This window comes from Drosophila obscura, unplaced genomic scaffold (genome assembly GCF_018151105.1).
Source record: "Drosophila obscura isolate BZ-5 IFL unplaced genomic scaffold, ASM1815110v1 contig_200, whole genome shotgun sequence".
Classification (NCBI taxonomy): domain Eukaryota; kingdom Metazoa; phylum Arthropoda; class Insecta; order Diptera; family Drosophilidae; genus Drosophila; species Drosophila obscura.
Genome location: NW_024542791.1, coordinates 7,653,604 through 7,674,605, shown reverse-complemented (window position 1 = coordinate 7,674,605; position 21,002 = coordinate 7,653,604). Strand labels below are relative to the sequence as shown.

The window sequence follows — 21,002 nt, the reverse complement described above, 5'->3', positions numbered from 1 at the left end:
TGCCGCCATTCAACAAGTCGTTCGAGTTTGCTCCCATCCCTTGGACAGGACACCTTTACTTAAGCCGAACAAACAGACGCGCTAAATTTTCCGCCGACCGGAAAGTGCTACCTATTCCGCTCGGTGGTCAAACTGCATGCTCTACGGTTACACTGTTTAGTGTTTGTTACAAAACGGAAATCTGTTTAAATTACCAATTTTGCATTAAAGCAAGCAGAAATGTCTTATTTGTGGGCGCTGGGAAGCTGGAGGAGGACAATGCACACCGCAATATTGGATGAATCCGATCCTGCGGGACAGAAATGCAATCAAGATGCTTTTTATTTCCTTTTAAATGATTAAAATGAGTACCGGCAATAAAATTAATAAATAATAATATATATATAAACTGTATTCAGTTGACTGCATTAATTACATTTAGCTGATTGCAGCTGGCTTGCACGCTTGCACTTGTTTCCTTTCATAGAAGGTGGTACCGATCTGCGAAACGCCCTGCCTCTAATTCATTAATTAAGTTTTACCCGTTTCCTTTCCTTTTCTACTTTGTTCAAAACAAACGTAAAAAATTACACTTGATTCTGAATCCTTTTTGTGGATTTTAGTATTTTTTTTTATCACAAAAAAATCAGCTGATTTCGATTTGTTTGTTATCGTCAGCTGTTTAATGGAAATTTAAGTATTATTTATAATCCGCACCAACAACACAACACATGGATATTGATGGCCACCTTGAACGAGACATTTCGCTCACACTGGCTCATCTCCATCTTCGGATTGGTCCTGTTCGTAGCAGGCACCGTCGTGCTCTACTGGAATGAGGGCCGCGCGGTGAACACAATGATGGCTCTGGATGAGGCGTACGATGACATATACTGCATACAGTTCACGGAGGAGGAGCAGGACCAAAACTTCGATACTCGTATTGTGCATATCTCGGGACCCATACTGGTGGGTGAACCGCTCACCGAGCCTGACTACAACATACAGCTGATGGCCGTAAAGTTGCGGAGGCGCGTGCAAATGTATCAGTGGGTGGAAGAGTCGATGTAAGTAACCAAACATTCCAAATCGTATTCCAATGTCTATAGCAGCCCCCACCCGCAGCGAGCACAACTATGGCGAGAGTGTGGGAACGGAGCAGTCAGATTCACGCACCTACTACTACACCAGAGAGTGGCGGGACAAGATCGTGGACTCGCGCAACTTCTACAATCGCCATGGCCACACGAATCCCACGCACTTCCCCATCGAGAGCAACGTGCAGGTGGCCGACGCCGTGTATATTGGCAGATACGAGCTCGGGTTGGAGCTGAAGAACAAGTTCCAGGAGTACCAGGAGCTGACGTCGGACATTCGGCCAGAGGACAGCAGCATTAAGCTTCACCTGGGCCTATACTATCACACCAACGACGTGTTCAGTCCGGTGGTGGGTGACCTGCGCATCCTCTTCAGCTTCGCGGCCATGGAGGGGGAGACGTACAGCGTGGTGGCCAAGATGGAGGGCAACCAGCTGGTTCCCTACGTCACCTCTCGCGGAGTGCGAGTGCTGCTGGTCTACCCGGGCGCCTTGACTGTACATGAGGTGTTCAAGCTCGAATCCCGTTCCCAGGTGCTGCACACCTGGTGGTGGCGCTTCATTGGCTGGCTGCTCATCTTCTTTGGCGTCAGCTGCAACTCCAAGATACTCCGTTTTCTACGTGAGTCTCTTAACAGCTTTTTCTTTCACCTCCTCTCTCTATCCTCCATCTGCATCCCGTGCTCTTTTAGTGCTGCGTGTTCCGCTTCTCATCTGCCTGGCGCCAGACTCTCAGTTCCCAATGACCGGAAACTTTGTCATCGCCTTCTCGCTGGCGCTCCTCAATGCGGCCGTGGCCTGGATCCTGCATCGACCTCTAATCGGAGCCTGCCTCTTCCTGGCCGGAGCCTCGCCGTACCTCTGGTTCACCCGCAGCCTGATTGACTACCATCGCCTGGATTGACTCCATTTCCTTCGGCTACTTATTTTTCAGGTGTATTTATTGCTCGTTTTACGTCCAATCAGAAAATAAAAATTTAATAACACTTAAGGCTAATCGGTACGGTGCACGCGATGCTCCGTGCTCCCTAAAACTCTCTAATCTCCACCGCGGCTCCTCCGCTGCCGACAGATGCTTCTGCAGCAGCATCTACTGCCGCTGATTCTGTTGCGACCATCGTCTTGGACTCTGTGGACGTGTGGACACTGGGGCTCTGGGACTTTTCCTGATCCTCTTGCCCCGCGGAAGCTTCGTCGTAACGGACATACGGCTCGAAGCTATTGTTGATCTGGAGAGAACCGCGGTGGAGATTGTTGGACTCTGCCTCGAACAGAATCTCATTGATGAAGCGTTCGGCCAGGAGTCGCTGCTCGCGAGGTAGACGCCGCAGCTTGTGCGTCCAGGTGCGGGCTATCGACTCCTCCTCGGGATAGGTCCCGGCCAAATACTCGCAAGCAATGTTGAGCAGCTCGTCCGCGTTGTGACTGTTGTTCGCACTAGCAGATCCGCCTCCAGAGCCATTGTTCAGCGGAGGCGTCTGTCTGGCCCTCTTCGTTGACCCGTAGTCGGAGTGCAGAGGCTGTGACGCCGACGGGAGGCTGTCCACTCGCTGGACATGCCCAAACGATTTGTGAAACATTTCAGAAATGTTTGGGGTTTGTCCGACGGCTCCACGCGGCGTCGGATAATGCTGCTGGGGATTTCCATGCTGGTCGATGAAGGCCGTCGAGCAGCTGCTGTTCTCGCTGAAGAGGAAGGAGGGCTCGTTCTTGAAGAACGGGTTGACGGCCAAGAACTTTTCTGAGTTGCGCAGGAAGTCCAGCTCCTGAAAGGTCCAGCAGCGGGGACTGTGATGAGTGCCCGACCGCACGGCACTCTCCATCACCTTCAGCTCCTTTCGGTAGTTAGTCCGCAGCGTGTTGATCTTCTTCTTCACATCCTCGACAGTCGCGTCACGCTTAAGGTAATGGTAGATGGGCACCAGCCGCAGGTACGCCTCCGCTCGCTTTTCCCGATTAGTGTAATCTCTCATCGAGGTGTCCCATAGCACAGGCAGGTCGCGGTATGTGTGGATAAAGGCCCGCAGGTAATGACGGCACTCGTCTGGGCCGGACATTACCTTGAAGGTGTGGGGCGGCGTCGGTTGGGGGAGCATTTCTTGGGGCTGGTCTTTTTGTTTGGATCGCGATTTCAGTGCCACTTTTCGGGTCACTTTCCTCGCAGCGGCCAAGAAAATTCGCGGGTACGGATTATGTATGGACCTATTGACGAACTGTCAATGTGCAGTTGTTGTTGTAATTGTGGGTTTGACAGATTGTTTGCCATATTGACCAAATTCATGCGTGTGTTGGTGTGTCCGTGTGTAGTTGTGACGTCACAGCAACAAGTTGTCCGCGGGGTGGCAGCTCTAGTAAAGAATTCATCTATCGATACGAGCGATGCGATGTTTGTGTTGTATCGACATTGGTTTGGTTTTTAAGCCTAGTACTTTGATCGAAAAAAACCTCTTTCTAACAGAATCAGGGTTGATATTCGTATGAAACCGATAAGAAATTTTGTACGGCAAAAACTGTTTTCTGGGCTCTATACGGAAGGCAGTACTCAGATCAACAAAAAAAGGTCGGTATATACTGGAAAAGTATCCGAAGTATTTGCTTGTGTTTTTGGTATGTTCAGACCCACCTCGAAAATTATATCAATTTGATATATTTTGCTAGCAAACACGAAGCAAACATTGCAATAAGAGTACAAAAATCCAGATGAAATATTTTAACAATGAAGACATATAGAATCTAGTTAATGCAGTATTATATGAATGAGAATGGATATTATAATCTATTATTTTTATTAATTTTCATAAATATAAAACAAATATGGTTTTCAAAACATTTTTTTTTCACGGTGTCCGGCACGGGAGGCGTCGCCATCTGCTGCTGCTGATAGTCAGACACATTACCTTGCCAATAAAATATTGGGGAGCCCAGGATGTGCCTGGGGAAGAGCGGTCCAAGCAGAAGAAGTGCATTCTATTAACTTTAAACAAAACCAAGCAGCGGTCTGAGCAGTGTAACAGTACGGAATTCAGTGCACACCTCTGGTCACATAACTGGCCGCTGGAAGAATATATGAGATTTGTTTGCTGGCAAACAGTTTTTGGATCTGAGTCCAAGGAATGGGAGCAAACTCGAACGACTTGTTGAATGGCGGCAAACAATTTCACTATATATCATCCGTCATAATATTTCATATCGCACGAGTAGATCTCGCAAAATATGGTGTTTTGTGTATGTTTGTTGAGCGCTTAAAATTAAAAAATGGAAATCTTACTACATTGAATATATGTATATAGTCTTAATATTTAGCTGGCTATCGTTTGAATGGCCACACTTTTCTCGTTCCGCCTATCGCACAAAACTACTGATAGTAATATTTTAAATATATCGATATATATCTAACATCACTAGTGCCGTTGTTGTTGTTATTCGTTTCCTCATTTTTTTTGCACCTTCTGAATCAACATGGTTTTTGTGAAGAATTGGGAGGATTTTGAGATTGCCGCCGAGAACATGTATATGGCAAATCCACAGAACTGCCGCTACACAATGAAATACGTGCATTCCAAGGGCCACATACTGCTGAAAATGACGGATAATGTAAAGGTTCGTACGAGAAGAAGAAGAGGACTCAAGCCACCTCGACTTTCGCTGGGCTAGAAACTAACAATATAATATCAACAATTATTGTTGCAGTGCGTACAGTACAAAGCGGAAAACATGCCCGACCTGAAGAAAATCGAAAAGATCACCAGCAACTTGGTTGGACACATGGCCTCGAAGGAGTAAAAGTCGAACAACAACAAAACATTTGGCCACGGCGGCACTTTGGCCCGCTGAGTTTGTTCCACCTAGTTTCTGGTTCTGTGTGCCGTCCCTCACCAGCAATTGATTTAGTTTATAAGCACACCGCTGGCCACATTCCGGTGTGGCGATCAGAGTAGTTTTTCCTGTTTAAATAACATTTTATAAATGTTAGCTCTGTACATGCCGTGCTCACAGGCAGTTGGTTGGCGGCGCACAATGATTTTTGAAAATTAACAATATAATTTTTTGTATTTATCGTAATGTAAATGGTCAGTGGTAAACATTTCCATGAAATTCCATGAATTTCCTTAAAATGAAAATAAACCAAGGAAAAACGTTCAAATTGGAAGGAAACTAGCAGTTTTGCTTGCGTGCAGTAAAATAATTGAGGCAGGAATAGTTTAGGTTTTAGGAGGTTTAAAATTTTGTTCGTTGAAACTTACATCCCAAAATCTTTGAAAATACATATTTAAATTTAAAAAAATGGCACAAGCTTATTTCTACATAACAGTCAGCTTTCGTTGCGCAGCGTTTCGCCGCAAATAAAAGTCTCATCTGTACTATATCGAGTTTATCAAGTAATTGAAAATTCAAATTTATGGCGGTAAAATGTACGGGTTCTAAAAAAAAAATCAACTATACAATCCATATCCATTAAAGCGATTAAACAGCCCCGAACAAACAGTTTATAGGGTACAGTGGCAGGGGGATGGGGAGGAGTTGAACACCAGATGGGAGCTGAGAATGGGAATGGGATGCTGCTCACTGAATAATACAAGAGCAAATATTAAATGTTTGCGATGGAGGCACTCGAGTTTATTTGCCACAGGAGATTGACAGCAGAGATTGACGGAATGAGTCCCTGCGGATTGGCGACAAGAGATCAGTAGCCGGCAAGTGTTTGTTGACTTGACCAACAGAATGCCACCAGAAGTGTTTGCCTCCTCCTGCAGAATGCAATACACAGGAATACACTATCCTCATCTACTACCTGCAGCTGGAAGGCAACTCAGTAGCCACTTTGGATTAAGGCACCTTCCGCGACATACTCGTCCGTTTGTTTGACCTACAGACGTTTGGATGATGCGGCGATCAGAGGCGATCCGCTCTTGTGCGGACCGTTTGATCGACTCCTCCTCATGGCAGCCCTACAGTTGCAGCTCAAGCGACCTCCTCCCAGTACTTGGCTTTGATTGAAGATACCGTCGAACCATCGGACCACGCAACCTGGACAGTTTCCGGCACGACAAGCTCATTTGGCTTCTGTTTGATGTGGCTCGAAGATGAGGCTTCTACGCCTTATCGGATGTTTGTGTTTGCTGCTTCGTTTTGTGCTTTCTGGATATCTCTGTCTTTCTGTCACTCGTCCATCGATTTCTGTTTGCTGACTTTGGACATTGCATTGCAGTCACAATCACTTTAGGCGGCTCGGCTTCAACGCCCCTTTATCTCTTGGCTGCTATACTGGACACAACGACCAATTTCGTAGCATTCCCTCAAGTGTTTAAAGATTTTTCAGATACCCCATTCCATGAGGGAGTTGAATGATCTTTTGCTGATCATTAAAAATTCATTCGAGCCCACCCACCCCAGTTGTAGCTATCGGAATCAACAAATCAAAAGAAAGACTTGAAAAATAAATAAGCAATTGTATGAGATTCTCTATATAGCATGCCATATCTGATATATGTATATATTTATACTCATATATGGATGATTATAATGGAGCTACGGCTACTGGTATTTGAAAATGAGGGTCATAAAAAGCATAGGTGTTGCACCGTTGCAGTGGCAATAATTTAGATCGTTACAAGACGTTAAAGCCCATGGTGTAATTAGGAACCACACTCACCCCACCCATTTCATCGCCCCACCCAACCCAATTCCGTTGTGAAGTATCGTGAGCGATATACTTGACAAATAACATAAATACCTTTTGCTGCGGGTGGTTGCAGATGACTGGCTGGATGGATAGTGAGTGATTGTGTGATTGCGGGGGATTCGTTCGATATCTCCACTCTTAAGGCCCCCTTCTCAGACAGACGTACTAGTATTACACGGTGCTCTGTCCATGTACGTGCTTTTTACGACACCCTCACTGTGGCGTCAATTATAAAGATATTTAAGTACATTTAGCATTCAATTAGACGACCGATCGGCCAGAGTTACTGCTTCCTTCACCCTCATGGCCAGACATGATCGGAAAATCCCACTGATTTAATATATTATATATTGCGTGTGCGCTGCAGACCCGCAGACACCCCCTATCATATAACTAAGTCGCGCTGATTGCTAGTCGATAACTAGTCGGTCATATGACAATTAGTTGTAAATTAAGACCCGATGCAATGCTCCTTGCAATCGTTTTTATCGTACGCTCGTTGGGTGCAGCGCATGTTGAGGATTTTCAATCTACATAAAATTAGTAATTTGGATAGAAGATAGTAAAACAAAAAGAAAGCATTTTCACAATTTTTTTTGTCTGCAGTAAAAAATATTCGTTTGGAATGATTACTGATAGATATGGCGAGATCTTCTGGAGTTGTTCACACTCACCTCAGGCAGACATAGTCACCACTCTAGTCCGTTCTCCATTCAACACTTGATTTATGCAAATACAACGTTTAATTATGACCATTAGCCACTGTTGAGCGGCTTCCGTTTAGAGTCAATAAAGCGGCGTAAGGGGGGTGGTCCAGGGGGCTTTTAGTGAGTTTACATTTCAATTTTGCTTTGTTGTGCCTGCCTCCCCAAAGGGAAGGGTGGGGCAAGGAATAAAGATAAAGACTGCCTTTAATGAGTTTTTTATTGACCAAAGCTATTGACCGAGCTATGATATGGAAAGAGAGAGAGAGAGATCTGGACATCTGTGACTAATACGAGTATCAAAGGGAATTTTCCACGCGATTAACAATAGAATAAAGATTTATGGGACCCCTTCACGTATAATTTCCTGCCACCAAATGACAAACACCAACCGGAAGAACTTTACTTTTGTCACCTGAAAATGTATCATAATCATAATCAACTTGGTTGGGGGGTTACAGAATGTCTATAAGGAACTACTCGTCAGAACAAACGAGATATCAGTTTCATTATAATTGAATCACAAAATTTTAACCAGAAATCGCACAATCTGTCGAAGCGATGACAAAATATGAGCTCCAGATACGGAAATAATTGGCTACTCAGAGAATTGTCATACTTGGGAGGAGGAGGCCTCATTGTACACTCGATGTATCTCAAATGAACCAACTCTTCCTCCTCCATAAGGACTTATCGCAGAGCACAAATTAAATAAATACATATAGAGAGAGGGAGGGGCAGGGCAATAGGCAGAGGCAGAAACATAAAGCGATTTAAAAACTACTGATAAACGGCAATTGTTATTACTAATATACGATTGGGGTTTGGTAATGGATTATTTATAGGGCGAACAGGGTTCTCTGTTCTTGGGGCATGGGACTTCGGGCTGGTAAATCAACGTTTATGATTAGAGGTTAATACATCTTGATAACAGAGTCAGGAGGAAAAAGTAGCCTGCATCAATTGATAAATCAAAAATGTTAGCTTTCCTTCCCACTCCTCTCCCTTCTTCTCTGTTTCGCTGGCTATCGCGGAAACCAAATCTAATAATTCCGCATTCGAGTTGATTAACTAGCTAATCGAAAGATTTCCACTTAGTTAGAGTGGCAATTTCCTTGAAAGTTTTTCCGCGTTTTAAAACGCGCCAGAAACTCGAGAGACGAGTCGAGCGATTCCTCCGCAATATTCCCATCTCCGTCTCGACCGCATCTGTGTTTACCCATTAGCGTTTTTCGGGCTGGCAGCTTAAAATGTTTACCCGAAGACGTTGCTTACTTGTAGACACAGCGGGGGAAGGGGAAACAGAGGTACTCTCTTTAGGAGAGGGGAGACTATCCGCAAGGTATACATATATTCAGTTTTTTTTTCTGGCATTTTTGTTTGTTCTCGAATTATTTCGATTCGTTTTTCTTTTTTTTTTGGCGAATGTCAAATACGCAATGCGTAAGTGTGGTAGCTCCAAAGTGGTACGGCTAGATGGCGCCAAAGCGAAACTTTTTCGGCCATCGTAAATTCATTGAAATTCCCTTTTAATGAAGATTAATATGAGCAGCGTCCCGTCCCCGAGGCGCCTCCCCGAAAGACCCAGTTTATTGACATTGCTAAATGTTTTTAAAAAAAATTTGGATATTTACTTGGATTTCATTTCATTATTTTATTAGCCTTTTGTCTGCAATTCAGTCAGTCGGCTAATTAAGAACGTGGGAACGGCTCCAGGGGCACTTTGGATGCGACATGCGACCCAAAGTGATGGAATGAAATGATGGTTTTTGAATAGAAAAAACACACGAAATGGCAGTTTCGAGTGTAAGTCGGATATGATATGCTCTTTCATTTCATTTGAATACAATTTACAACATTCACTATTAGAAACCTTTGCCTTCTGGAGCAAAATTCTCCCGTTCTCAATTAGCAACAAATCAGCCCACAATCGAGAGCTGTGCTCCATCAAATAGTTAAACGATTAACAAATGGACAAAGAGAGGGAAACCGAAGAGAACGGTTTATGAGCAAATCAATCAATTTCAATGCAATTTCAATTAGGCCACGATAAGCCATTGGAATAAATGGTAGAGCCGTGGGGAGGGTGAGACCAATCAAATGGAGGAGGAATACCAAAGGTAGTGAACCCAAGCACCAATTCCCGATCCCCTTGGGGATGGATGGCTTATCAGCCGAAAAGTGTCCCTGTGTGTGTGTGTAATAAACATTTTAATATTTTTTAATTATGAAAACAAGTTGATTATATAAATTAAATCGCTGCCAAATCTAAAGATTAGATTACGACCGAGTTCTCGACGACTTTTGAGTTCTAAATTTTCGAGTGATGTGACGACCATTTAAACGGCTTTAAACAAATTTCTATAATTTTTCAATATTAATAAATTAAAAGGGGTATGGAAGGGTGGAAGAAGGGGGTGCTGATAGGGTATTTTGAATTAATTGAAAATTGATTATTAGCGATATATGTATATGACCCACCCAGCGATAAGAGGAGTCCAAATCGAAGGCAGCTCGTACGATAAGCAGCTCTTTATTTTGATTCTTTTTTTCTTCGTTTTCTGTTTGATTCGTGGCCTCCCTTATAATTGTAATTTAATCAATCATAATAGACGCCAAGGCGATTGATTGAGAAAAGAAATTATGTTTAGAAAGGGGCTACGGGCCATATCCCAAGGGAATGGTAAGAGAAAAAATGGGGAATGATAAGCAGAGATAATAATTTATAATGCAAACAAAAAATATGAAAAATATAGATATCATCAGCAGGAGGAAATATTTATGGATAGTCAAATAAACAGGACAGAGCAGATAGCAGGAAGGAAGGGAAGAAAGGGAAGGATTGGGGAGCAACAATTATTATCTGGCAATTGAATTCACTTAAGCAAACAATTACAAAATCCAGGGCAAATAGGAAAGAATCCGACCCAGACCCTCGTGTGTATCGGTGTATCTGTGTATCTGATCAAATACGAAGCACAAATCAAAATGCGATTTTCGTGCGTCCTTCTTATCGGAAAGTGCACGTTTATGTACCTTCTGCCTCCCATTCCCATTTTCCATTCCCTTGCCATCGTATCGCCTGGCGCTACCCTCTCAAACACACACACACATCATATTAAGGAATCCCACATATCAGGAAGTATCTCAACCTCAGCCAGAGCCCGCTCTGAGGTTAAAAAACTTCGAATGTCGCAACGGCAGCAGCTAAATGTATCTCAGTATCTCAGTTGTGTGCAAACAAAACCACCGATCCGCGCTTCTGCTGCTGCCACACATTTGACTCAACTCTTGGCTTGGTTTTTCGATGGATTGGAATGGGATACGATGTGATGTTATAGTCTGGCATACGGAAATTTGTTTGCGCCGAGGCTAATGAGGCAGTCCAATGTATGTATATACAGAAGCAATAGATACATCTACATTCATATAAAAACAAGCAGAGAGCTCAGTAGATATTTTGCTGCACATGTTTTGAAATAGTTAAAGTCCAGGCAAAAGGTAAATTTAAAGCATTGGCTTGAGAGATTATCAATCCCTTCCTTCACTTAGTCATACTTATTGATTATTTTGATAAGTCTGAAAGCATTATCTCAACGATTAAAGTCTCACAAATCATTTGTGACATAAATAGAGGCAGGGCAGGGCAGAGGCCCAAGCCGTTTTCTAATCGAAATAATAATTTGCAATCATTCAGCAAACAATTTCCTCCCTAAATCCAAAGGATTATCAATCCGTGATTGAGGATGGGTGGAGTTTAGTGGGAAGGCTTTATCTCATTCATGATTCCCATAATTTTTAGGTTTCATCCATATATGTTGACTCCTACTCATCCGCTTTAAAATTACTTAATCTGGAAAAAAAGAAATATGAAGTTTAGTTTATCAGTTTTTAATAAGTCTGCTCCACAGACAGACCTACAAAAAAAAAGCAATATGAAAAGCAAATCAATTCGCGCACTTAATGAAAAAACACAACTCAATTATAAACCTTATCTGGTGGATAGGCGGCAGGATGGAAAGATATGGGCGATATAGGAGAGTGAAGTATAATAGCACTGCTGGACTGTCGCATACATTTAAAAGTTCAATTAAAATTGTGTGTCAATAAATGAAATATACTTTATTATCGCCATATTATTAAATATTTATTTCATTGCGTACGCTCTCTTCATTGCTCTGCTTCCTTCCGTCTGATTGTGTACTTTAGTTGATTTATAATGAAAATTTAAAGAGCGCGACGCTTGTTCTGCTCTACGATTAAAATTCACTTCAAATGCTGCCGACTGGGTGCATTTGTTGCCATGGAATGTCCAATAACTATGAGATTTAGGCAGGTCTTCCAGAATATCGTCTAGCCTCTGTCTTTTAGAGAGTTGCGAAATCTGTTGGTAACATTTGACCCCTTAGATAATGTGGCAAGAGACAATCAGCAATCAGCTAGCAGTTTGTGCCACCTCTGTTTGCTTAAAATATTGCGCAGAAAATGAGGGAAAACAGTTGGAATGATAAATACCAAGGTGCAGTAATTATTTTGCATAAAAAGTGTGTGCATATAAAGGCGGATACTGACACTCTCCCGTTCCCTTTCCCGACTTTACAACTCTGTCAACATGATGAACCAATGGAACCATGGATACATCGATGCAGTGTATCTTTCGAGTGTATCTTTGCTATTTTTTATGGCCGGAGCTCAATTGTAAGAAATCATTAATTGATAACGCAATTTAATACCAATTATTTGTACACCAATATTTGCACAATTATCAATTGTGTCATGGATCTGATCTGGAAAGGGTGTGTTTCCAGGGCGAGACTGTGGGCCTGTGATTAATGAGTAGCTAATGGAAGGACATCTCTTACAGGGTGGCTTTACCACTTTTACACTCTTTTGTTTTGTGGTTATTGTTTTTAAAATGTTTTCAAAAATCTTTTACACTTTGTTATCCCTTTCCTTCTTTGTTTTTTTTTTAAATATAACAAACATAAGTGTCAAAGTCAATTCAATCAACCCTCGAGGCTTTCCACTTTCCACCCAGCCCCTCCCTCAATCCAAACCCTCTCAACCCTCTTTTATTGCTGAACCCTTGAATTCTCCTGCTTTTCCTGCTGGCCCACGTTTTAATGCTGTTTACTTAGCTAACTAAGGCCGCTGGAAATCTGTTGAAATTTGTTGGCATTATTGTTCACTTATCGGCTGAATTAACACGACACAAGTGAGAGACAGGGACAGAGAGAGTGAGTATCGTATCTCTCTCTCTGTTGACCACAAATTCTAAATTGCAGCAGCATATGTGACAATTTATTTGATTGGTATTTTCGACATTTTTTTATTTACGATATTTTCTGGAAAATGTAATGCCTGATTAGCGTTTTTCCTAATATGCCAATATGCCTTAAATGGAGGAAAAGGGTGTTGGGATTATCTGAAACAGTCTCCTTTAAAAATCCCTCAAATAAAGGGGCTCAAAGGGTTGAACATGATCATATCCTATAAGAGTTACCTTAATCACTCTTTAGTCTAGAACACTTTTCCAGCTGGCTTCACAGTTACCAACGAAGTTTAACCTTCAACCTTCATCTGTTGAGAACCATTCTACTCCTATCGATTTAAAATTTCATCTCCAATTGCATCTTTACGCAACCATTTTCCCAAAATCAAAATGAAATCAGGCAAACAAACCCAGTCTCAATTCACAATCCTCAATCCTCACACCTTCACCCCCTCGCAAATAAACTATCCAATTGTTCTCTCCTCATGTCTCTCTTTGTTTGTGATGATATATAAAATAAACTATTCTGAAACAACACAAATCATATGAAGAGAACAATGTTATGCTCCTTCTTTTCGTGGCATGGCCTAGCCTGGACCACTGCCAGGTCATGTCTGGCTGGCTCCCTCTGCCCATTACTGCCACCGCCCCGGACTCCCCCCCATAAATGTTAGTTAAATGCACGTGGATGAGAAGATAAATATCGTATAATGAAAGCAAAATAAGAACCAGATAGAGGATAGAGACGATATACATAAAATAAAGAGCTAAAGAGGTGAAGAGGGAACAGGGATGAGAAACAACAGCAATCAGTCGTCATTGCAGACATCGCACTAATTTTGAGTTCGTTTTTGGGATAACATTTTTCGGTTTGAGTTTGAGTCGGGACTCGAAAATTCGGAAATGGGTTCTGTATTGGTCTGTGTATGTGGGCAAAGAAAATACACTTTGGCACGTTTCTTGTTAGCGCTCAGTTTTTCTTCTCTATTCCCATCATCACTCTTTCTCTCTGATACCCCTTTCTCGGGCTCTCTCCAATGTCCAGACATTGCATGATATATGTACATATGTACATATACACACAAAAATATGTATGCACATACATATGAATGTATGTATGTACATACGTATGTATAATGAAGTTGTTTTCTTCGTTTCGAAATTGTTAAGTTCTTGTTTTGGTGCCAGCTGGCTGGAGGACCACTGCTGTTTGCCTTGGCATAGCTGCAGGTCCTCAAATTAGGAGTCAGACAAAAGTTGTACAGATTTAATATGAGGAGTAAAAGCTAAGCTATTAAAGGAATTTTCATCCGTAAAATATCCAATTCGAATACAAATTTCCCAAACAGAATTTCACATCGAATAGAGAAGAATAGAATATAACAGCCGAAAAGATAAAGAAACTTGGTAAATAATCAATCTACAAGTGAAATTTTTGTTCTGGGGTAAGTCCTAGGTAGATATTAAGATACCATTCCAATATTATATCACACCTAAATCCATTAATGTCCCATCTGCAATGTGGAACCACTTGGCTGCCATTCATGTCCACTTAGTAATCCATCAAGGGAACATTAAAATCGTCTCCTGTGGTCTCCTGTGGTTCCGCAGTGCGTGTGTGTGTGGGGACAGTGGGTGGGTCATAAAATGGATGGTCCATGGGTTGACAGACCATAACAGAAACAGACAGCAGACAGAAAATGCATTATAGGAACATTACACGGTAGCGGACCGTCAACAGTTAGATGATGCGAAATGAGCGACCCAGCTGTAAAAATCAAATGAAACGAGCCATTTATCGCAGCCGTAAGGAGGGTCGGTGTCGGGGATTATATTGATTTTATAAGATTTAAGCTTTCGAAGAATGGAATCCTCTTCAGCTCGAAATGTGAGCCATTCGAGTGCCTTAATTGCTGCTCTAATCATCTCTGCCCAGACAGAAGTGTGCCCCCACTCGTGTATCTATGCACATGCATATGTACGTACATATCTGCCCCATCCATCCATCCATCCTGGCGCTCATTCGGACTCTCCTCTCTCACTTTATGAGTCTCCCTGAGAGAGAGCTCTCACACTCAAGTTGATTATGAAGATTCTTTCGTCTTTTACCGTCGAACTTGTAAGTTGCTCAACACTCCATAATGATGGCAATTATAGCCTCGTTTTTCCAACAATTTATATGAAATTTTCGACCAACACCCTCCCCCATCTCTCGCTCGCACCTTACTCGGAGGCCACGCCCACTTTTGTATGCCTATCTATCTCTCTTGCACCAGTAGCATGGTGATAAAGACTCCATCTTGAAAGCCATAGCCAAAGAGAGAGCGAGAGCCAGAGAGAAATATAAAAGAAGCAAGAGAGAGAGAGAGAGAGAGAGAGAGAGAGCGATTGGTGGTGCTAGATAGTGGTGGTGGGTCGGACAAGCGGTATATGACTCCGCAGCAGACCTTTCGGCATGCACAATCGTTAATGAACGTTCGACGTGAATAGACGCGCACAGAGCGACAATTCGAAAGTCCGAAATTCGAAAACAGAGTTGAAATCGCGCGTTCAAGTGCGAAAAAGAAGACAGAGAAGAGAAGTGCTGTGGTGTTGAAAACAGAATTAATTTGAAATAGATAGAACCAAAGCATGTCCAGTGTACAAGTGTCGCAACAGCCGCCGCCGCAGACAACCACAGCGCTATCGATGCCGTCGCAGCTGCTCCTCAGCCAAATAGCCGCCGCCAGCCACAGTCATAGCCAGCACCAGCATCCTCATCATCCCCATCCGCAAAGATTGTCGCCCCACGACTACGATCAGAGCAGCAACCACTCCACACTCTCGCCCAGATCCAGGGGCAGCCCCACTCCCAGTCCAGCGGCCGTTGGCTCCAGTCCCACACACTCCACAGCCACCACCGGATCCCCACAGAGCGCATACGCCCCAGGATTGAGTCCAGGAAGAGGAGGACAGGAACACGCGACGGAACAGATCGCCGCCGGAGGAGCAACTCCATCGGGAATGGCTCTGCTAGTGGCGCCCATACCCGTGGGCTGTCCGCCACCCCAAGGACCGCCGCCACCGCCCACACATCCACGACTGTATGTGGAGGGATTCGCACCACATCATGTCCCTCATCTGCATTCCGCTCTGGTTAATGTGAACGGAGGATATACCCTGCCCCGTCTGCCACTCGCTCCCGTCATGAATCCCGCCAATGGCGCGGCGCCAATGAATGGAGTAGCCCCACCGCCCGAAACCAACTCCTGCTCCCCGCAGCCCTCAAGCAACCACACGACCAGCACCACCGCATCGACCACGACGACACTGCTGCCGCCAGCCCAGAGCCAGCCCAAGAAATCCTTTTGCATCGACGCCCTGCTGGCCAAGAGCCAGCACCAGGCGGGAGAGCGGGAGCCCCAGCCCATCATTGTGGACGATCGACTGGCAGCCCTGCACTATGTCGCCCGGGATCAGACAGAGCTCAACCACGCCTTCATGGCCGCCTCCAATGCGGCGGCAGCTCAGGCTGCAGCAGCCCATGCGGCAGCCGTCGGCGGAATTAGCGATCACGAGGCACTGCAGCGCATACGAGAATCACGGGAATACGATTCGCCGAGTCCCGACGGCATGTCGAGGTGAGTACAAAGAAATTACAGGAAGACTTTAGAAACTACAGACAGAGGTTTCGATAGATAAAGGTATTTCAATGGATATTTCATTATATGGATAATTCTAGTTTGAGTAAATGAATGATTGTATTCGTTATACTGGCCAGTGAATCCAGCGATGAAGCTCTAGAATCCAATCCCTCAACTTTTGCTATTAATCCTTTCGTCGCTACCAGGCTTTTCTTTTTAAGAGTACATGAGTTACCCCCACACTTCTTCATAATCCCCATCCTGATACCCAGAGATCCCCAATGGAGAATCCCAGGTCCAAACAAAGCCTGGTGGAAGCCCCCCAAAAACCAAAGCGACTTTGGGAGCACTCAATAACATGGCAGAAAGCCAAATGCCAAACGAAAAACAGCAAACGGGGAAAAGCCTCAATTGGTCAATTCCCATTTGGTCATCACTCAAAGAGATTACAAATATGCCATGTGTCTGTCTCTGGCTGCGAGTGTGCGTATGAATATGGTTGCATCTGTGTAAGGGGGCTAATTTTCAAGTGCGAATTGTGTAGAAAAGCAAACAAATTAGACAAAGGCTTGGAGTGGGGGCATCAGAAGGGCGACAGAGCGAGCGACACTTTAATTGTTTTCAAAATGTGTCGCGTAATACCGATTCGATAATTCGCGGCCTTCTTTTTTCTTTTCTTTATTTGGTAGATCCGAGTCCCCGAGTTCCTCGCATCGGTCCAGTCCGCCCATTAGCCCCGGCTGCGAGGACCAGCAGCCCCACGCCCATGGCGGCCATCCGCATCTGCACCAGCATTCCCATCACATGTCCATGCGTATGTCCGATCTCCACGACGAGTTCAAAAAGCCCGTGCCACCGCACAGTCCCATCAGACCCCAGGATTTCCCTCTGTACGCGGGCGGACATCCGTATCAGCTGCTGGCCCAAGGCGGATCCGCCTTTCATCGGCCCCTGGATCCATCCGGCAAGCCCATACCGGTAAGCATCTCAATCAGAGAAGATATCCTTAAACAGCCTCTAATTTCTGTGGTTTTCTTTCTGTTGGCTTACCCATAGATCCCCATGGGTCACAACTTTATGCCCTCGCAGCTGCAGTTTGAATTCCTGGCCCGCGCTGGCATGCTCCACCATCGTATACCCGAATTGGCCGCCTATCCGCATCACGCGATACTGGGAAAGACGCGGAGGCCGCGCACGGCCTTCACCTCCCAGCAGCTGCTCGAGCTGGAGAAGCAGTTCAAGCAGAACAAGTATCTCAGCCGGCCGAAGCGCTTTGAAGTGGCCAGCGGCCTGATGCTGTCCGAGACGCAGGTTAAGATCTGGTTCCAGAACCGCCGCATGAAGTGGAAGCGCTCTAAGAAGGCCCAGCAGGAGGCCAAGGAGCGGGCTAAGTCCCAGCAGCAGCAGCAGAATCAGAATCAGCCTCAGAGTGCGGCCAGTTAGGAGGAGGAGGACCCAGAGTTGGATATGGAACTGGATATGGAATTGGAGGATGATTTGGTTGCCCAGGATGAGGAGGAGCAAGAGGAGCATCCATTCTAGTCAGGCCGCAATTAAACTGCCGTCCCACCCATTATTGAACCCACATTTTTAGATTTTCGCAATTTGTTGAAATATTTTAGTCGTTTTTTGGGGCAGCAACAAAAACCATGCACTGTGTGATATACATATGTAAACGAGAAATATATACATAAAATTCATTATTCCCCTACACCTGAATCCGCATCCCCCATTATCCTCCCATCAATCATCCTATTTGTACATAAACATCTACAACTAATTAGAAAACATAAAGCATAAGTAAATATAAATGCAATCTATGGAATAAACATAAACCTAAAGTTAAATAATGCCAATAAATTACGTTAAATGAGATTAGTTTTACAATTTGGTTATCTAGTTCGTGTAAATAATGTGTAATTATGTAATTTTAACATTTTAAAATTATCAAAACACACAGATACAGAAATAACAAGCAAACATGAAAAGAGAAAAAACCAACAATGAAGAGATTATTGTGGCACTGCACGACTTCAAGTTAGTGGATTTTGATTGAAAATGGGAAAAATAAAGTGCAAAAAACTATAAAAAGTGGATAGGTAAGGTACAAGATTAGAGAGAAGTGATTTTATGTGAAGAATACCCAGGAAATATGATCTGGAAGCGAATCTTAAAAGTCAAAGGAGAAATACAGAAGACAAACGATATAAATTCGAACACAGACCGAAAAGATTAAGGAATCTGCTGCTAAAGAAAAACCTAACAAAAACTGCCGAAAACCCCCCCCAGTTCCAGATATACCCTTTTTTGTATCTAATCTATTTTCGATTTAAAAGCTGTCTATGCTCTCGAACTTATAAATACTCGTACACATGTTGCGAACAACACCAGAAGCAGTAGGCGACAACAATCATATATACGGGAGAACCATTTAAGCCAAATAATACACGCGTACAATACTTTCGAATGTCCCAATCACAAACGCATACCAGTGCTCCCCATTTCTTGTGGCCCCGCGATGCGATAAAGCTTATCGTTGCAAATAAATCAAAATTTGCGGAAGATAATCAACTTAATTGCTGAGACAATAATTATGACTAAATTTATAGCATCACTTCAGAATTATTTCGCTAATTAAAATGTAGCCAACTTACCAACACGAACAGCAACAGAAGAGCACTTGGATGTTCGATTGGCTAGAAAATTGAACAAAATCATGGTGAGCGTCGATTTCCGCCAGCAGACGAGCGATATACACGAGTAATATAATATATTATCAACCACAGACCAGAAATCAGTCGAAGTATTTCCATTTTTTGATAACCGAAGGAGCCTTGAGTTTGAACTTGGGGATCCACAGCTGAAACGGGTGATTTTACATTTGTAAACCTTCGGATACTTTCATTTTGTGTTATTTAGAAGTAAAATACAATCATAGTGTGGTCAGATGGATGTTATTGTATGATCTTCATCTCCAAGCTGACGTTTCTTTTCCCATAATTCCAAAGCAGACGAGTGCATCTTTTTATGACGAATCCTTTATCCACTCTAACAATTAAACCATAGATAACCCCCCTCGTAATCGGAAAAGTGACATTAATTGTGAACAGATTTGGAATTGTTCTCGATTATCTATTCCCATTCCCCTTTCCATTCTTATAGAGAGAAAGAGAGAGAACTCGTCTGTCCACTTTATCACGTAATTCTGAAGCATTTCACAGGCAGACCAAAACAGAGCGGTAGAGACCTAGACCTTTACTGGTTCTGTGGTTGCCTGTTGGTCCTTGCCTTGAAGTATGCTTTATGTTGTTATCATTGGATGTTTGCTGTTGTTGTTGTTATTATGCAGCAGTTTCTTGTTGCTGTTGTTGTTTGATGGGCTAATAAAAATTCATTTCGCTCTGCTGATGGACCTCTAGCACGTAGGGCATTTCGGTATAAATAAACGAAAGAATTAGAAAATGGATTGATGAGGGAGAATGTGTGGCACAGTGGTTCGGGTTAGTTCCACTAACTTTCAAATTCTGATCATTTCTATCTCTGTGGAGCACCTAAAACCATTCTCTCTGCTTGAACCCACTGTGCACCCTGGGCCCTGCGGTTGCCGATGCTGCGCTTTATTTTGATTTGCCTTGAAGTGGCCAAATGTGTTGAACCAGAACCAGAGCACACATCCCGCTCACAAAGGGATATCCGAGGGAAAGGGAAGAACGGGAGAAGGAAGGTTGAATCCCTTCCTAATTTCAATTCATCGAGCTATTAGCGGGTAATTTGTAGCACAGGGCAGAAAAATGCATTCATTGAAATATCTGCCCAACCGAAAAATGGGTGACAAAGATCAAACCGTAAAACTGGAATTGGATTTGGGATGGGTTGTGGATGGTTTTGGATGCTGCCTCGATGCTCAATGCCCGATTCCTGATTGTCGCATCTGTTGCAAATTAAATTTGAGTTATAATTTCTATAAACACATACACACACAGAGAATAATGGGCAGCAGCAAGGGACGCACACACACCCAGTAAATTGCCATTTGAATTGAGGGTTCACTTCCCTGTTCCCTGTTTCCCGGTCCTAGTCCTGACTTTTGTTGCCATTGTTGCTGGTGTTACAATTTGGTTATCCCCTGTTGGGCAACCCTCTTTGACAGCAGCAGCAGCAGTCGTTGCTCTGGTCCCAATTTGATCTTCATGTCAACACAGATGATCACATTTTATGCTTAATTTTGTTATATGTGATGTTTGCTTTACTGATTTGGCATGCCACCTCCAACCAATCCTTCCCTTGCCCCGTTGCTTGTGGCATTCGTTGAACTTTTCCGCTAATATTCAATCGAATTTTCCTCGATTTTCGATTTTATTGTCAAATATGTGCGATTATTGTCATATGTTGGATTTTATTATTGTCAAATTTGCGTTTGTCTCGGGATCCAGAATAGAACGGTTAGGAGAGGGCTGCTCTGTAAGCGGTTATTGCTCGTTAGCCATCTAGCTAATGGCTATTTGTTCTGTCAGCATGGAGGATGGAGGATGGTGCTGTGGTGTCCTATTGATTGGCCTCGATGGGTCTCACAATTGATGCGACGAATTTCCGGTTTTAATTTCTGCAGTTTCGGGGTACAAATCCCAATCTGATTGATGGGTCA

At 43.5% G+C, this 21,002-nt stretch overlaps 5 protein-coding genes across 12 annotated transcripts in view; 3 read left to right on the top strand and 2 right to left on the bottom strand.

The window, feature by feature from the left end:
- Positions 1-21,002, bottom strand: part of LOC111073646 — a 50,491-nt gene that overhangs the window by 10,681 nt on the left and 18,808 nt on the right. The window contains exons 4-5 of one of the 8 annotated variants that reach the window (XM_041593783.1): positions 19,012-19,217; positions 10,783-11,315 (exon numbers count right to left, since the gene is read on the bottom strand). The exons of 4 other annotated variants lie outside the window; for them this stretch is intronic. In XM_041593783.1, the coding sequence (XP_041449717.1) occupies positions 11,311-11,315; positions 19,012-19,217 (211 nt within the window). In that variant the 3' untranslated portion in view covers positions 10,783-11,310. Of the gene's footprint in view, positions 1-10,782; positions 11,316-19,011; positions 19,218-21,002 lie in introns of those variants that run through there. 3 more of the 8 variants (XR_005967962.1, XM_041593784.1, XR_002607731.2) reach the window with 3 other exon arrangements.
- LOC111073640 (transmembrane protein 43 homolog) lies at positions 618-2,061 on the top strand. The gene is made up of 3 exons (XM_022366054.2): positions 618-1,046; positions 1,105-1,697; positions 1,768-2,061. The coding sequence occupies exons 1-3, from the start codon at positions 721-723 to the stop codon at positions 1,977-1,979; spliced, it is 1,131 nt and encodes a 376-aa protein (XP_022221746.1). The 5' UTR covers positions 618-720; the 3' UTR covers positions 1,980-2,061.
- Positions 1,990-3,460, bottom strand: LOC111073641. The gene has a single exon (XM_022366055.2). The coding sequence runs from the start codon at positions 3,169-3,171 to the stop codon at positions 2,104-2,106; it is 1,068 nt and encodes a 355-aa protein (XP_022221747.1). The 5' UTR covers positions 3,172-3,460; the 3' UTR covers positions 1,990-2,103.
- Positions 4,482-5,213, top strand: LOC111073647 (signal recognition particle 9 kDa protein). The gene is made up of 2 exons (XM_022366067.2): positions 4,482-4,675; positions 4,766-5,213. The coding sequence occupies exons 1-2, from the start codon at positions 4,535-4,537 to the stop codon at positions 4,856-4,858; spliced, it is 234 nt and encodes a 77-aa protein (XP_022221759.1). The 5' UTR covers positions 4,482-4,534; the 3' UTR covers positions 4,859-5,213.
- LOC111073639 (homeotic protein empty spiracles) lies at positions 15,211-18,341 on the top strand. The gene is made up of 3 exons (XM_022366053.2): positions 15,211-16,354; positions 17,047-17,335; positions 17,414-18,341. Exons 1-3 carry the CDS (start codon positions 15,366-15,368, stop codon positions 17,798-17,800), a joined length of 1,665 nt encoding a protein of 554 aa, XP_022221745.2. The 5' UTR covers positions 15,211-15,365; the 3' UTR covers positions 17,801-18,341.

Bases quoted from the DNA above. Each gene is read 5' to 3' on its own strand.
- LOC111073640 (XM_022366054.2), top strand. From the start codon at position 721: ATGGCCACCTTGAACGAGACATTTCGCTCACACTGGCTCATCTCCATC. The intron at 1,047-1,104 runs GTAAGTAACCAA...CCCCACCCGCAG, and splicing joins CAGTGGGTGGAAGAGTCGAT to CGAGCACAACTATGGCGAGA. The intron at 1,698-1,767 runs GTGAGTCTCTTA...GTGCTCTTTTAG, and splicing joins CAAGATACTCCGTTTTCTAC to TGCTGCGTGTTCCGCTTCTC.
- LOC111073641 (XM_022366055.2), bottom strand. From the start codon at position 3,171: ATGCTCCCCCAACCGACGCCGCCCCACACCTTCAAGGTAATGTCCGGC.
- LOC111073647 (XM_022366067.2), top strand. From the start codon at position 4,535: ATGGTTTTTGTGAAGAATTGGGAGGATTTTGAGATTGCCGCCGAGAAC. The intron at 4,676-4,765 runs GTTCGTACGAGA...TTATTGTTGCAG, and splicing joins AAATGACGGATAATGTAAAG to TGCGTACAGTACAAAGCGGA.
- LOC111073639 (XM_022366053.2), top strand. From the start codon at position 15,366: ATGTCCAGTGTACAAGTGTCGCAACAGCCGCCGCCGCAGACAACCACA. The intron at 16,355-17,046 runs GTGAGTACAAAG...TTTATTTGGTAG, and splicing joins AGTCCCGACGGCATGTCGAG to ATCCGAGTCCCCGAGTTCCT. The intron at 17,336-17,413 runs GTAAGCATCTCA...GCTTACCCATAG, and splicing joins CATCCGGCAAGCCCATACCG to ATCCCCATGGGTCACAACTT.